The 15,413-nt window shown below is 35.8% G+C and overlaps 1 protein-coding gene across 11 annotated transcripts in view; it reads left to right on the forward strand.

Annotated features, from left to right (window-relative positions):
* PHTF1 (putative homeodomain transcription factor 1) overlaps positions 1 to 14,002 on the forward strand; it is a 57,636-nt gene extending 43,634 nt beyond the window's left edge. For all 11 annotated transcript variants that reach the window (XM_045896931.3, XM_045896932.3, XM_045896934.3 and 8 more), the window contains one exon: positions 402 to 14,002. In XM_045896931.3, the coding sequence (XP_045752887.1) occupies positions 402 to 422 (21 nt within the window). In that variant the 3' untranslated portion in view covers positions 423 to 14,002. The remainder of the gene's footprint in view (positions 1 to 401) is intronic.
* Positions 14,003 to 15,413: the final 1,411 nt, after the last annotated feature.

Here is a 15,413-nt window from a genome sequence, read left to right on the forward strand (position 1 = left end):
CATGGAAAGCTCTCTTGAGGTAAAATAGACATTTTGATGGTGGTGCACAGGCTTCTGGGCTTAGGTTTTCTCATTTGACACAAGTAGAATAGACTGTGCTCTTGAATGGAACACAAAATCAAGTTTGACTCTCATGTCAGTCTAGTAGCATGGGCTGGGGAATGGTCATCCTCTCATCTAGGGAAATGCACAGAGGTAGAACGAATGAAAATCCAAGACCCATGAACTGCAGTATGTCATTTCTGACCCTGGGAATTGTTCATGTTTCTTTTCTATGGTGTTCTGTGGTTGCTATTGTTCTTCTCATGTAAAGGGTTCTCGGTTCATAGTCATGTAAGTGCCCTGGAAACCCCAACTGTTGGTCTTAAAACTAACTTATTCTGGTGATTTTCTTTTCTTAGCTGTGGAAAATTAAGTCATAAGCTGAGCCATGTGCCTGGACTCTTCCCTTGCTGGCATCAGTACTGACCCATTGAGGAAGGAGAGGACTTGCAGAAACCATGAGACACCCACCTGCTTGTTCACACACAGAGGTGCCCTCAGCTCTGCCTAATCTTATGAATGGTGTTTTCAGAGGAACAGATCTTTTTCCAGCGGGGCGTGCACGCCAAAAGTTGTATTTTCATGGTTTTCAAATAATATGAATAGTCAGGAGACTAAAGATCGTGCGTTGTGGTAACATAAGGACAACTTTCTAAGTTAGGAAAGTTGATTTGGGGCACTTTAGTGCTGTGACAGTTATATTTACTGCAAGTAGTCTTTTGGGTTACTATGGTAGATGCCTGACGCATGAAGAAAATATCCTCTCTTGGAAATGGCAAATTCAGTACTTTTCTATTAAGTCTAAACAATTGGAGATTTCTTTTCTCTAGCAGAGAGATATCAAATTTAAACTATTTTAGGTTGAACCCAAATAAAAGAATTTTCTTGGAGAATTTCAGTTTCTAGGCTTTTTTGTTGTTGTTGCAGAAACAAAAATAACCTTTTAACCTGTGAATTTCAGTTAATGGTGGAGAAAATTTTAATTCGTTTACAGTTTTGAAGTTAATCCTAAGAACTGCATAGTTGGGGAAAGAGACATGCATGTAATGTGCCATGTAATTCACGTACTCGTTCATGTCCATCATATAACACGGTTTCCACATAAATCATCTGAGCCTGTTGCCTATCACAGTGCTAAGTGAAGCGTGGATAGTTTGTCTGTTGTACGACTCAAGGTACCCGAACCTCGGTTCAATTTCAGGTCCTTAGTGTCTGTACTCAGCCAAGGTATGCGTTTGATGATTTGGATTCTCTCATCAGCATTCCGTTACACACACATGCATATACATATGTTAATGAAAACTCTCGTAGCCTACATACAATTCTTGCTCTTAAACTGTCTGCTTTGAAGAATCTCTTGAGGCAAATTGAAAGCCTGAACATTTTAATGATAAGATTTTATGAATTTTTATTTTATCTTATTGTTTTATTGAAATAGAATTAACCTGCAGTGTTATATTATTTCCAGGCATACAATATAATGTTTCAACAATTCTATACTTTAGTCAGTGCTCATCACATGATAAGCGTACTTTCATTCCCCTTCATTTTGTGAATTTTTAGAAGGAAATGATTTAGAAACCTAGGTATTACATGTAAAGTATGTACCCACACAAAATCACTGTATCAATTATACATATCCTAATGTGCAGGAAGATTTTTGAAGTTTAAAGATGAACTTCTCAAGAGTCCAGGGATTGAGATCAGACCTATCTGGGTTCATATCCTTGGCTCTGCAACTTACTAGCTTCATAATCTAAGGCAAATTACTTAAACTCTGTGCATCTTAATTTCTTCATCTGTTAATTGGGAATAACTACTACCTAATAGAGTTTTTGTTGTTGTTTTTTATTATTATTATTTATTTTATTATGTTATGTTAATCACCATACATCACATCATTAGTTTTTGATGTAGTGTTCCATGACTCATGGAACACTACCTAACAGAGTTTTTAAGGTTGAATGAAATTATCATGTAAGATACTTAATGCAACATATAGTATGTAGCACTTTGTAAATCCATGACAAACATTTGTTGTTACTATTTAAGACCTTTAGAAATTCTTTCACCAATAGATTCCTATCTGTGAAGATAGAAACATAGGAAGCAAGGTTTCTGAACTAGGAGGGATTACCAAAAATTTGCAGCCATTTTAAATGCTGCATGAGAGTTATAATTTCTTTTAAAGGTACAGCCCCATTATAGTGATTTTGCCTGTAGAAGCAACTGTTTTGTAAAGGCACTTCAGTGTCTCATCAGATGGCTCCTAGAAATCATGCTTTTACTATTTTCCATAAGGAACAATAGCAACTGTGTCAATTCAAGATTGAGCTCAGTGCAAATTTCAGATGAACAAAGCTCATGCCTGTATCTTTTCTCCTACAAAAAAGTGCTGTTTGGTTTTTATTTGCAACTTTTACACAGTGATTGTTTAGTTTAAATGCAGTATTTAGAATAGTTTACTCTGATGGGTTGTTGCAGTTACAGTTTAGATAGTGTATAATTGGTTTAAACTATTTTTTCAGGTGGATAAAATTATATATAAGTATAGTTGCTCATGTTGGAAACAGGAATCATTCTTGATTCCTTCCTCTTCCTCAAACCTCACGTCCAGGCACTAAATCTTTGAGTTAACTGTCTTCTAGATATTTTTCTAATCAATGCACTGTGCTCCATACCCACTTTTATGACCCCAGTTGATGTCAACATTCTTTGTTTTTGTGAACAAGTTTATGCTTCCTTTGCTCTTACCCCCAATGGGGGATATGGCCCCTTGTCCCCCAAGCCCAATCTATTCTCAGAAAGTTAATGTGTCTTTCCTAAAATGCAACTCATCATTTAGAATCTACTGGTGGCTTACAGTTACTTTGAAGATAAAAATCCAAAATCCTTTTAGCAATGTGTACAAGGCTACCTTGTTGAGAAAGATTTTTGAATCTATATTTGAAAGGTATTTCTGTTGGGTCTAAAACTCTAGTTTTAAAGGTGTTGTTGCTCTACTATCTCCTGGATTGTGTTGTTTCTGATAAGAAGTCTGCTGTCATTCTTATCTTTTTAAACCTCTGCTGCTTTTAATTTAAGGTTTTTATCATCAAATTTGTGCAGTTTAATTATAATGTGCATTGGTGTAGTGTTCTTCATGATTTTTGTGCTTGGGGTTTGTTGCACTTATTGGACTTGTGGATTTATATAGTTTAATTTTGGCTGTTAAAATTTTTTAGGAAAAAATTTCCTAAAATAAGTTTTCTCTACCCCACTCTCTCCTACCTCCTTCTGGGACTCCAATTTACATGTACGTTAGTCTGCTTGAAGTTGTCCCACACCTTACTGATGTTTTGTACATTTCCCATCTTCTTTCTCTGTCTTTAAGTTTGGATAGTTTCTGTTGCCATGCCTTCAAAGTTCACCAACTTATTCTTCTGCACTAATTTGATGTTAATCTTACCTAATGTATTTTTGTCGGTGGAAATTCGATTTTTTAAAATCTTTCACGTCTCTCTTTAATATGCCATTTCTTTTCTCTATCTTGTTTAACATAATATATTTATAATAGAAATAGTAAATAAGGACATTAAAAGAGTTATCATCTGTGTCATTTGGGGTTTGTTTTTAATGATTGATTTTTCTTACTTTGGGTAATATTTTCCTGCTACTCTGCATGCCTGGTAATTTTTTAATTGAATGTGAATTTTATACTATTGGGTGTTAGGTTTTTGTGTACATGTGTGTATTCTTTTAAATCTTCTTGAGCTTTGTTTTGGAATACAGTTAAGTTACTTGGAAACAGTTTGATCACTTCAAGGCTTGCTTTGAAGCTTTGTTGGGTGGGCCAGAGCACCATTTACTCAGGGCTACTTTTCTCCCCTATTGAAGCAGTATCCTCCTGAGTAGTCACCCCAATGTCTTGTTTATTATATGAGGTTTTTCCAATTTGACTGTGGGAACACAAACTAGTCCCAGCTCAGAATGTCTCTGCTTGCTTCTTTTTGGTAGTTCTTTCCTTGTTTGGTATTTCCCAACAACAGGTATTGCGCTGATCAGTACTTACCTAAAAACTTGAAAGGAACCCTCTGCACATTTTTTTGGAACTGTCCTCTCTATGCAGCTGTCTTCTCTCTGGTACTGTCTTTTGCAAATTCCAGCTGTCTTGGCCTTTCCAAATTCTTAACTCTGTCTTCTCAACACAGCAAGACTGCTTGGTTTGGTTTGGGTTCCCCCTTCCTGTACCACAGCCTAGAAATGGCCTGTAAGCAGTAATCTGGGGCAGTCATGGGGCTCAACTCATCTAATTCCTTTCTTACTGTCTATTGTCCAACATTTAAAACCCATTTTTCATATGTTTTTCTTTTTTTTTTTTTTCCAGTTGTTTAAGGTGGGAGAGTAAATGTCTTTCCCACCTTAATAAATGGAGCAAAGTTTACTCAGTTGCTTAGGGTTTCTTCTTGGGGCTCCTCTCTTCTCCTCCATATCTAATCCACCAGCAAATTGTGTCAGTCCTACATTTCCACTGCTACTAGGTTAAGCCTCCTTCACTTTCACCAGAATTAACATGCTGAGCCTTTCCATTCTTGCTTCCTACAGTTGGTTCTCCACAGCCACATGAATAAGCTTAAAAATATGGAAACTATACTTAGATCATTCCTTCTAAAGCCCTTCCTGGTTTTCCCTGTGGTGGCTTCCAAGGTCCTTCATTATCAGGCTTGCCTCCTTTTCCAACTTCATTCCTCAATACCATACAACCATACTGGCCTCCCTCTATTCCTCCATTACACCAGGTTCTTTCTCATATCAGATTTGTGCCCACAATACATTTTCTTATGTTCTCCCCTGAACGGCTGCTCAGTTGTCTGTTCCTCTGATGACCCTAAAGTAGCTCTCTGTCTTTCCTTGTTATCAGTTACATGGCCCTATTCATTTCCTTCAGGGCACTTATCATAATCTGATCATCTTGTTTTTTTTATTTTTACTGCAGGCAAGTCCTTTATTTTTTTAAAAATTATTTGCTTTTATTTAAGGTTTGGTTGATATACAATATTATATTAATTTCAGGTGTATAATATAGTGATTCGACATTTATATACATTATAAAATGCTCACCACAGTTAAGTATAGTTACCATCTGTCACCATACAAAGTTATTACAATATTATTGACTACATTCCTCATGCTGTACTTATACCCCATTTTATTTACAATAAAATAAAAGCTTATTTATTTTATAACTGGAAGTTTGTACCTCTTAATCCCCTTCGCCTATTTCACTCATCTTCTTATTCCCTTCCCTTCTGGTAGCCACCACTTTGTTCTCTGTATTTATAAATCTGTTTCTGTTTTGTCTTTCAGATTCCACATATAAGTGAAATCATATGGTATTTCTGTTTCTCTGTCTTATTTCACCTTGCATAACACCTTTTAGGTCTATCCATGTCACAAATGGCAGGATTTCATTCTTTTTTCTGGCTGAGTAATATTCTTGTGTGTGTGTGTGTACACAATATCTTCTTTATTCATTCATCTATCAGTGGATACTTAGGTTGCTTCCTTATCTTGGCTATTGTAAATATGCTGTAATAAACATAGGGAAGTATATATCTTTTCAAATTAGTGTTTTTGTTCTCCTTGGGTAAATACCCAGTGGTACAATTACTAGATCATATGGTATTTGTCTTTTTAATTTTTTGAGGAACCTCCATGCTGTTTTCCAAAGTGGCTGCACCAAATTTACATTCTCAACAATAGACCAACAGTGCAAGAGGGTCCCCTTTTATCTATATTCTTGCTAACACTTGTTACTTCTTGTGTTTTTGATACGAGCCATTCTGACAGATGTCAGGTGATATCTCACTGTGGTTTTGATTTGCATTTCCCTGATGATTAGTGATGATGACCATCTTTTCATGTGTCTGTTAGCCATCTGTATGTCTTTTTTTGGGAAAAACATCTATTCAGATCCTCTGTCCATTTTTAAATTCCATTGTTTGTTTTTTTGGCTACGAGTTGTATGAGTTTTTAAATATATTTTGGATGTTAATCCTTACTGAATATATTATTTGCAAATATCTTCTCCCATTCTGTAGGTGTCCTTTTTGTTTTGTTGATGATTTTCTTTGTTGTGAAAGAGCTTTTTATTTTGATATAGTCCCACTTGCTTATTTTTGCTTTTGTTGCCCTTGTCTGAGGAGACAGATCCAAAAAATTACTGCTAAGACCAATGTTCAAGAGTATTACTTGTCTATATTTTCTTTTAGGAGTTTTACTGTCTCAAGTCTTACATTTAGGTCTTTGTTTTATTTTATTTATTTATTTATTTATTTATTTATTTATTTATTTATTTATTTATTTATTTAAATTTATTTGACACAGAGAGACACAGCGAGAGAGGGAACACAAGCAGGGGGAGTGGGAGAGGGAGAAGCAGGCTTCCCGCCAAGCAGGGACCCCGATTTGGGGCTCGATCCCAGGACCCTGGGACTATGAGCTGAGCTGAAGGCAGACGCTTAATGACTGAGCCACCCAAGTGCCCCACATTTAGGTCTTTAATCAATTTTATTTTTGTAAATAGTATAGGAAAATGATCCGGTTTTATTCTTTTTTGTGTAGCTGCCCAGGTTTCCCAACACCATTTATTTAAGAGACTGTCTTTTCCCCATTGTGTATCCTTGCCTCCTTTGTTGTAGATTAATTGACCATATAAGTACAGTTTATTTTGGGGTTCTCTACTCTGTTCCATTGATCTGTGTGTCTATATTTGTGCCAGTTCCATACTGTTTTCATGACTATAGCTCTGTACTATAGTTTGAAATCTGTTATTGTGATACCTCCAGCTTTGTCCTTTTTCAAGATTGCTTTGGCTATTTGGGGACTTTTGGAGTTCCATACCAATTTTAGGATTATTTATTCTAGTTCTGTGAAAAATGCTTTTCGTATTTTGAGAGGGATTGCACTGAATCTGTAGATTGCTTTGGGTAGTGTGGATGGACATTTTAACAATATTAATTCTTCCAATACATGAGAATGGTATATCTTTTTATTTGTATCATCTTTAATTTCTTTAATAATGTCTTAAGAGTACAGGTCTTTCACCTCTTTGGTTAAATTTATTCCTAGGTATTTTATTGTTCTTGATACAGTTGTAAATGAGATTGTTTTTGTAATTTCTCTTATAATTCATTATTAGCGTATAGAAATGCAACAGATTTCTCGATATTAATTTTGCATCCTACAACTTTACTGAATTCATTTATTCTAATAAGTTTCTGGTGGAGTCTTTAGGGTTTCTATATATGGCATCATGTCATCTGCAAATAGTGACAGTTTTACTTCTTCCTTACCAATTGGGATGCCTTTTATTTCTTTTTCTTGTCTGATTGCTGCAGCTAGGGCTTCTAGTATTATGTTAAATAAAAGTGGTGAGAGTGGATATCCTTGTTTTGTTCCTGATCTTAGAGGAAACGCTTTCAGCTTTTTACCCTTGAGTATGATGTTAGCTGTGGGTTTTTCATATATGGCCTTTATTATGTTGAGGTATATTCCTTCTATCCCCACATTGTTGAGAGTTTTTATCATGAATGGATGCTGAATTTTATCCAATGCCTTTTCTACCATTTAGACGATCATGTGATTTTTTTATCATTTTTTTGTTAATGCGATGTATCACGTTGACTGATTTGTGGATATCGAACCATCCCTGCTTACTTGGAATAAATCTCACTTGATCATGGTGAATGGTCCTTTTAATGTATTGTTGAATTCAGTTTGTTGAGGATTTTTGCATCATGTTCATCAAGGATATTGGCCTGGAATTTTCTTTTGTCATAGTATTTTTCTTTTTGGTATCAGGTTAATGCTGGCTTTGTAGAATGAATTTGGAAGCATTCCTTCCTCTTCAGTTTTTTTGAAAAAGTTTGAGGATATGTATTAACTCTTATGTTTGGTAGAATTCACTTGTGAAGCCAGCTGGTCCTAGACTTTTGTTTGTTGGGAGCTTTTTGATTACTGATTAAATTTATTACTAGTAATTGGTCTGTTCAGATTATCTTTTTCTTCCCTTTTCAGTTTTGAAAGATTGTATGTTTCTAGGTATTTACCTATTTCTTCCAGGTTGTCCAATATGTTGATGTACAATTTTTGTAGTAGCCATTTGTAATGCTTTGTATTTCTGTGGTGTCAGTTGCAACTTCTCTTTCATTTCTGATTTTGAGTCCTCTTTTTTCCTTTGAGTGTCTAATGTTTTATCTTTTTAAAGAACTAGCTCTTAGTTTCATCCTTTCTATTGTTTTTTTTGGCTCTATTTTTTCAGCTCTGATCTTTATTATTTCCTTCCTTCTAATGACTTTGAGATTTATTCTTCTCTTTCTCTCTTTTTTTTTTTTTAGGTGTAAGATTAGATTGAGATTTTTCTTGTTTCTTAAGATAGGCCTGTATTGCTATAAACTTTCCTCTTAGATGGAAGTGGGGTGTCCCCTACTATGATTGTATTACTGTTAGTTTCCCCCTTTGTATCTGTAAGTATTTGCTTTATATATTTAGGTACTCCTATGTTGGGTGTATAGATATTTACAATTGTTATATATTCTCGTAGGATTGATCCCTTTTACATTATTTAAGGCCTTCTTTGTCTCTTGTTATAGTCTTTGTTTTAAAGTCTATTTTGTCTGATATAAGTATTACTACCCCAGCTTTTTTTTTTATTCCATTTGCATGGAGTATCTTTTTCCATGTCTTCACTTTAAGTCTGTGTGTCTTGAGGTCTGAAGTGAGTCTCTTCTAGGCAACATATAGATGGGTCTTTTTTTTTTTTTTCCTCCAGTCACCCTATGTCTTTTGACTAGAACATTTAGTCCATTTACATTTAAAGTAGTTATTGATAGGTATGTGTTTATTGCCATTTTGTTACTTGTTTTATGGTTGTTTTGTAGTTCTTCTCTGTTCTTCTTTTTTGCTCTCTTCCCTTGTGATTTGATGATTTTCTTTAGTGTTAGGCTTAGATTTCTTTCTCTTTATTTTTGTGTATTTATTATCGGTTTTTGGTTTGTGGTTGCCATGAGGTTTATGTATAACATCCTATGTATACAGGAGTCTATTTTAAGTTGATGTTTGCTTAAGTTTGAACATATTCTATTTTTTTTTTTTGAAGATTTTATTTATTTGAGAGAGAGAATGAGAGAGAGAGAGCACATGAGAGGGGGGAGGATCAGAGGGAGAAGCAGACCCCCCTGCTGAGCAAGGAGCCCGATATGGGACTCGATCCTGGGACTCCAGGATCATGACCTGAGCCGAAGGCAGTTGCTTAACCAACTGAGCCACCCAGGCGCCCAAGTTTGAACATATTCTAAAACACATTGTAAAAATACTACATTTTTACTCCCCTTCTCCATGTTTTATGTATTTGGTGTTATATTTTACATCTTTTTATTTTGTATATCCCTGAACTAATTATTGTAGATATAATTGATTTTGTAAGTGATTTGATCTACTACCTTTACTATATGTTTGCTTTTACTAGTGGACGTTTTTATCTTTCATAAATTCTTACTAAAGTTTTGGCCTTTTCCACTTAAAGAAGTCCTTTTAACATTTTTTTAAGACCAGTCAGTGGTGATAAACTCCTTTAACTTTTGTTTGTCTGGGAAACTATCTCTCCTTCATTTCTGAATGATGACCCTTCTGGGAGGAATATTGTTGGTTGGAGGTTTTTTCCTTTCAGCACTTTGAATATATCATGCTATCCCCTTTTGGCCTGCAAAGTTTCTGTTAAAAAAATCAAATGATAACCTTGTGGGGTTTCCCTTGTAGGTAACTGGTTGCTTTTCTCTTGCTGCCTTTTTTTTTTTTTTTTTAAAGGTTTTATATTAGTCACCCAGTGCTCATCACAAGTGGAGACTCCTTAATCCCCATCGCCTATTTAACCCATTCTCCCCCCACCCTCATTCTCTCCCCTCTGGTAACCATCAGTTTGTCCTCTATAGTTGAGAGTCTGTTTTTTGGTTTGTCTCTCTTTTTCCCCCACTGCTCATTTGTTTTGTTTCTTAAATTCCACATGAGTGAAATCATATCAAATTTGTCTTTTTCTGACTGACTTATTTCACTTGGCATTATACACTTTAGCTCCATCCATGCCATTGCAAATGGCAAGATTTCATTCTTTATTTTTTATTTTTATTTATTTATTTGAGAGAGTGAGTGAGAGAGAGAGCATGAACGGGGGTGGGGAGGGGTAGAGGGAGAAGCAGACTCCCTACTGAGCAGGGACCCTGGAATCATGACCTGAGTTGAAGGCAGATGTTTAACTGACTGAGCCACCCAGGTGCCCCAAGATTTCATTCCTTGTTATGGCTGAATAATGTTCCATTGTATATATACACCACATCTTTTTTATCCATTCATCAGTCTTGGCTCCTGTAAATAGTGCTGCTATAAACATGTGTCCCTTTGAATTAGTGTTTTGATTTTTTTTTAAGATTTTATTTATTTGAGAGAGAGACAAAACATGAGCCAAGGGAGGGGTAGATGGAGAGGGAGAGGGACAAGTCGACTCCTGGCTGAGTGCAGAGCCTGACGAAGGGCTCAATCCCAGGACCCTGAGATCATGAGCTGAGCTGAAGTCAGATGCTTAACAGACCACCCAGGTGCCCCAGAGTTTTGATATTCTTTGGGTAAATACCCAGTAGTGCAACTGCTGGATCATAGGGTAGTTCTATTTTTAATTTTTTGAGGAACCTTCATACTGTTTACCAGAGTGACTGTACCAGTTTGCATTCCCAACAGTGCAACAAAGGTTCCTTTTTCTCCACATCCTCAGCAATACCTCTTGTTTCTTGTGTTGTTGATTTTAGCCATTCTAACAGGTGTGGGGTGATATCTCAATGTAGTTTTAATTTGTAATTGCCCTGATGATAAGTGATGATAACGATCTTTTCATGTGTCTGTTGGTCATCTGTATGTCTTCTTTGGAGAAATGTCTGTTCATATCTTCTGCCCATTTTTTAATTGGATTATTTGTGTTTTGGGCGTTGAGTTTTATAAGTTCTTTATATATTTTGGATACTAACCCTTAACTGGCTGTGTCATTTGCAAATATATTCTTCCATCTGTAGATTGCCTTTTAGATTTGTTGATTGTTTCCTTCACTGTGCAGAGGCTTTTTATTTTTATCAAGTCCCAATAGTTTTGTTTTTGTTTCCTTGCTTCAGGAGACATATCTAGAAAGATGTTTCTATAGCTGATGTTAAAGAGGTTACTGCCTGTGTTCTTCTAGGATTTTTATGGTTTCAGATCTCACATTTAGGTCATTAATCTATTTTGAATTTATTTCTGTGTATGGTGTGAGTAAGTGGTCCAGTTCCATTCTTTTGAATGTTGCTGTCCAGTTTTCCCAACACTGTTTGTTGAAGAGACTGTGTTTTTCCCATTGGCTATGCTTTCCTGCTTTGTCATAGATTAATTGACCATATAATTGTGGGTTTATTTCTAGGTTTTCTATTCTGTTCTGTTGATCTAGGTGTCTGTTTTTGTGGTAGTACCATATTGTGTTGATCACTACAGCTTTGTAATATAACTTGAAGTCCAGAATTGTGGTGCCTCCAGCTTTGCTGTTCTTTTTCAAGATTGCTTTGGCTATTCAGGGACTTATGTGATTCCATAGAAATTTTAGTATTGTTTGTTCTAGTTCTGTAAAAAAATGCTATTGGTATTTTTATAGGGATTGCATTAAATGTGTAGATTGCTTTGGGTAGTATAGATATTTTAACAGTATTTGTTCTTCCAGTCCATGAGCATGGCATGCTTTTCCATTTCGTTGTGTACAAGTCTTGTACAGAGTACAAGTCTTTCATCTCGTTGGTTATGTTTATTCTTAGGTATCTTATTATTTTGGGTGCAATTGTAAATGTGATTTTCAAAAAAAAATTCTGCCGCTTCATTATTGGCATATAGAAATGCAACAGATTTCTGTACAATGATTTTGTATCCTGTGACTCTACTGCATGCATTTATCAGTTCTAGCGTTTTTTTGATGGAGTCCTTCAAGTTTTCTATAAGTTTCATGTCATTTGCAAATAGTGAAAGTTTTACTTCTTCATTACTGATTTGGATGCCTTTTGTTTCTTTTGGTTGTCTGGCTGCTGTGGCTAGGACTTCCAGTCTATGTTGAACAAAAGTGGTGAGATTGGACATCCCTGTCTTGTTCCTGACCTTTAGGGAAAGGCTGTCAGTTTTTCCCCATTGAGGATGATGTTGGCTGTGGGTTTTTCATATAAGGCCTTTATTATGTTGAGGTATGTTCCCTCTAGACCTACTTTGTAGAGGGTTTTTTTAATCATGAATAGGTGTTGTACTTTGTCAAATGCTTTTTCTGTGTCTACTGAAATGATCATATGGTTCTTATCCTTTCTCTTATTGATGTGACATATCACGTTGATTGATTTGTGAATACTGAACTATCCTTGCAGCCCAGGAATAAATCTCACTTAATTGTGGTGGATTATTTTTTTTAATGTATTGTTGGATTGGGTTTGCTAGCATTTTGTTGAGGATTTTTACATCTTTGTTCATCAGAAATAGTGGCCTGTAGTTTTCTTTTTTTTGTGGTGTCTTCATCTGGGTTTGGTATCAGAGTAATGCTGGCCTTATAAAATGAACTTGGATGTTTTCCTTCCTTTTTTATTTTTGGGAATAGTTTGAGAAGAATGGGAATGAACTCTTCGTTAAATGTCTAGCCCCATTCACCTGTGAAGCCATCTGGTCCTGGACTTCAGTTTGTTGGGAGTTTTTTGATTACTGATTCAATTTCTTTGCCAGTAATCAGTCTGTTCAAATTTTCTTTCTTCCTGTTTCAGTTTTGATAGGTTATATGTTTCTAGGAATTTATCCATTTCTTCTAAGTTGTCCAATTTGTTGGCATATAGTTTTCATAATATTCTCTTATAATTGTTTATATTTCTGTGGTGTTTGTTGTTATTTCTCTTCTCTCTCAGTTTTATTTATTTGGGTCCTTTCTCTTTTTTTCTTGATAAGTCTGGCTAAAGGTTTATCAATTTTATTGATTTTTTTCAAAGAACCAGCTCCTGGTTTTCTTGATCTGTTCTATTGTTGTTGTTTTTTTTTAATTTCCCTATCATTTATTTCTGCTCTAATCTTTATTATTTCCTCCCTCCTATTGTTTTAGGCTTTGTTTATTGCCCTTGCTTCTTGAGGTAAGCCTGTTTCTATAAACTTCCCTCTTAGAATCGCTTTTGCTGCATCCCGAAGGTTTTGAACCATTGTGTTTTCACTTTCATTTGTTTCTATGTGCTTTTTAATTTCTTCTTTTACTTCCTGGTTGACCCATTCATTTTTTAGTAGCATGTTATTTAACCTCCATGTCTTTGTGGTCTTTCCAGATTTTCTCTTGTTGACTTCTAGTTTCATAGCGTTGTGGTCAGAAAAGGCTCATGGTATAATGTTGATCATTTTGAATTTTTGAGTTTTGTTGTGTGGCCTAATATGTGATCTGTTCTGGAGAATGTTCCATGTGCACTTGAAAAGAATGTGTATTCTGCTGTTTTAGAATGGGATGTTCTGAATATATCTGTGAAATCCATCTGGTCCAGGTTGTCATTCAAAGCCACTGTTTCCTTGTTGATTTTCTGTTTAGATGATCTGTCCATTGATGTAAGTGGGGTGTTAAGTCCCCTACTATTATTGATTAGTTCCTTTGAGTTTGTTATTAACTATTTTATGTATTTGGGTACTCCCATGTGGGATGCATAAATATTTACAATTGTTACCATCTTCTTGTTGAATTGTCCTGTTTATTCTTATAGTGCCCTTCTTTGTTTCTTGTTAAAGTCTTTGTTTTAAAGTCTATTTTGTCTGATATAGTATTGCTATTCAGGCTTTCTTTTGATGTCCATTTGCATGATAGATGTTTCTCCATCCCCTCGCTTTCAATCTGCAGGTGTCTTTAGGTCTAAAATGAGTTTCTTGGGGCACCTGGGTGGCTCAGTTGTTAAGCGTCTGCCTTCAGCTCAGGTCATGATCCCAGGGTCCTGGGATCAAACCCCGCATCAGGCTCCCTGCACGGCGGGGGGCCTGCTTCTCCCTCTCCCCCTGCTTGTGTTCCTGCTCTCGCTCTCTCTCTCTGTCAAATAAAATCTTTAAAAAATAAAATAAAATGAGTCTCTTGTAGGTAGCATATAGATGGGTCTTGTTTTGTAATCCATTCTGTCACCCTGTGTCTTGATTGCAGTGTTGAGTCCATTTCCATTCAAAGTAATTATTATTTATTTTTTATTTATTTTTAAAGATTTATTTGACAGAAAGAGATACAGTGAGAGAGGGATGTTGATGGTCGTTTAAGTCCGAACCTATTCTTTACTCCTTGCCTTCCTATGTTTTAGGTATATGGTGTCATATTTTACATCCTTTTATTTTGTGAGTTCCTTGTCTGATTTTTTATTGAAATGTTCATTTTTACCACTTTTGTGAGTCCTACGTCACACTCTCATTTCTGGTCTTTCCTTTTCACTCAAAGAATCCCTTTTAATATTTGTTGCAGAGCTGGTTTACTGGTCATGAACACCTTTAATTTTTGTTGTCTGGGAAACTCTCTCTCTCCTTCTATTCTGAATGATAGCCTTGCTGGATAGAGTATTCTTGGCTGCCAGTTTTTCCCATTTAGCACTTTGAATATATCCTGCCACTCCTTTCTGGCTTGGAAAGTGTCTGCTGAAAAATCTACTGATAGCCTTATGGGTTTCCCTTGTAAGTTACCGACTTCTTTTGTCTTGCTGCTTTTAACATTTTTTATTACTGTATTTTGTTATTTTAATTACATTATGTCTTGGTGTGGATCTGCTTTTATTGATTTTGTTGGGGGCTCTCTGTGCCTTCTGGATCTAGCTGTTTCCTTCCCAGGTTAGGGAAGTTTTCAGCTATTCTTCAAATAAATTCTTTCCCCCCTTTTTTCTCTCGCTTCTTCTTCTGGGATTCCTATAATACAAATGTTATGTTTGATGGAGTCACTGAGTTCTCTAAGTTATTCTCATTTTGCATGATTCTTTTTCTCTCCTTGTTCAGCTTGATTACTTTCCATTACTCTGTCTTCTAGGTCACTGATTTGTTCCTCTGTTTCTTCCATCTTGCTGTTCATCCCATCAAGCATTTTCTCACTTTGTTTATTGAGCCCTTTATCTCTGCTATATCATTCCTTATCTCTGTGTTAATAGTCTCACTGATGTCCTCCACTCTTTTCTCAAGCCCAGCAAGTATCCTTATGATCATTGCTTTAAATTCTCCATCAGGCATGTTACTTGTGTGTGTTTTGCTTATATCTCAGGCCAAATCCTTGTCCTGTTCTTTCATTTGGGACGAATTCTTCTGTCTTATTT

The sequence above is a fragment of the Mirounga angustirostris genome, unplaced genomic scaffold (genome assembly GCF_029215605.1).
Source record: "Mirounga angustirostris isolate CCGP_5_RB_7025 unplaced genomic scaffold, mMirAng1.0.hap1 SCAF_4, whole genome shotgun sequence".
Classification (NCBI taxonomy): domain Eukaryota; kingdom Metazoa; phylum Chordata; class Mammalia; order Carnivora; family Phocidae; genus Mirounga; species Mirounga angustirostris.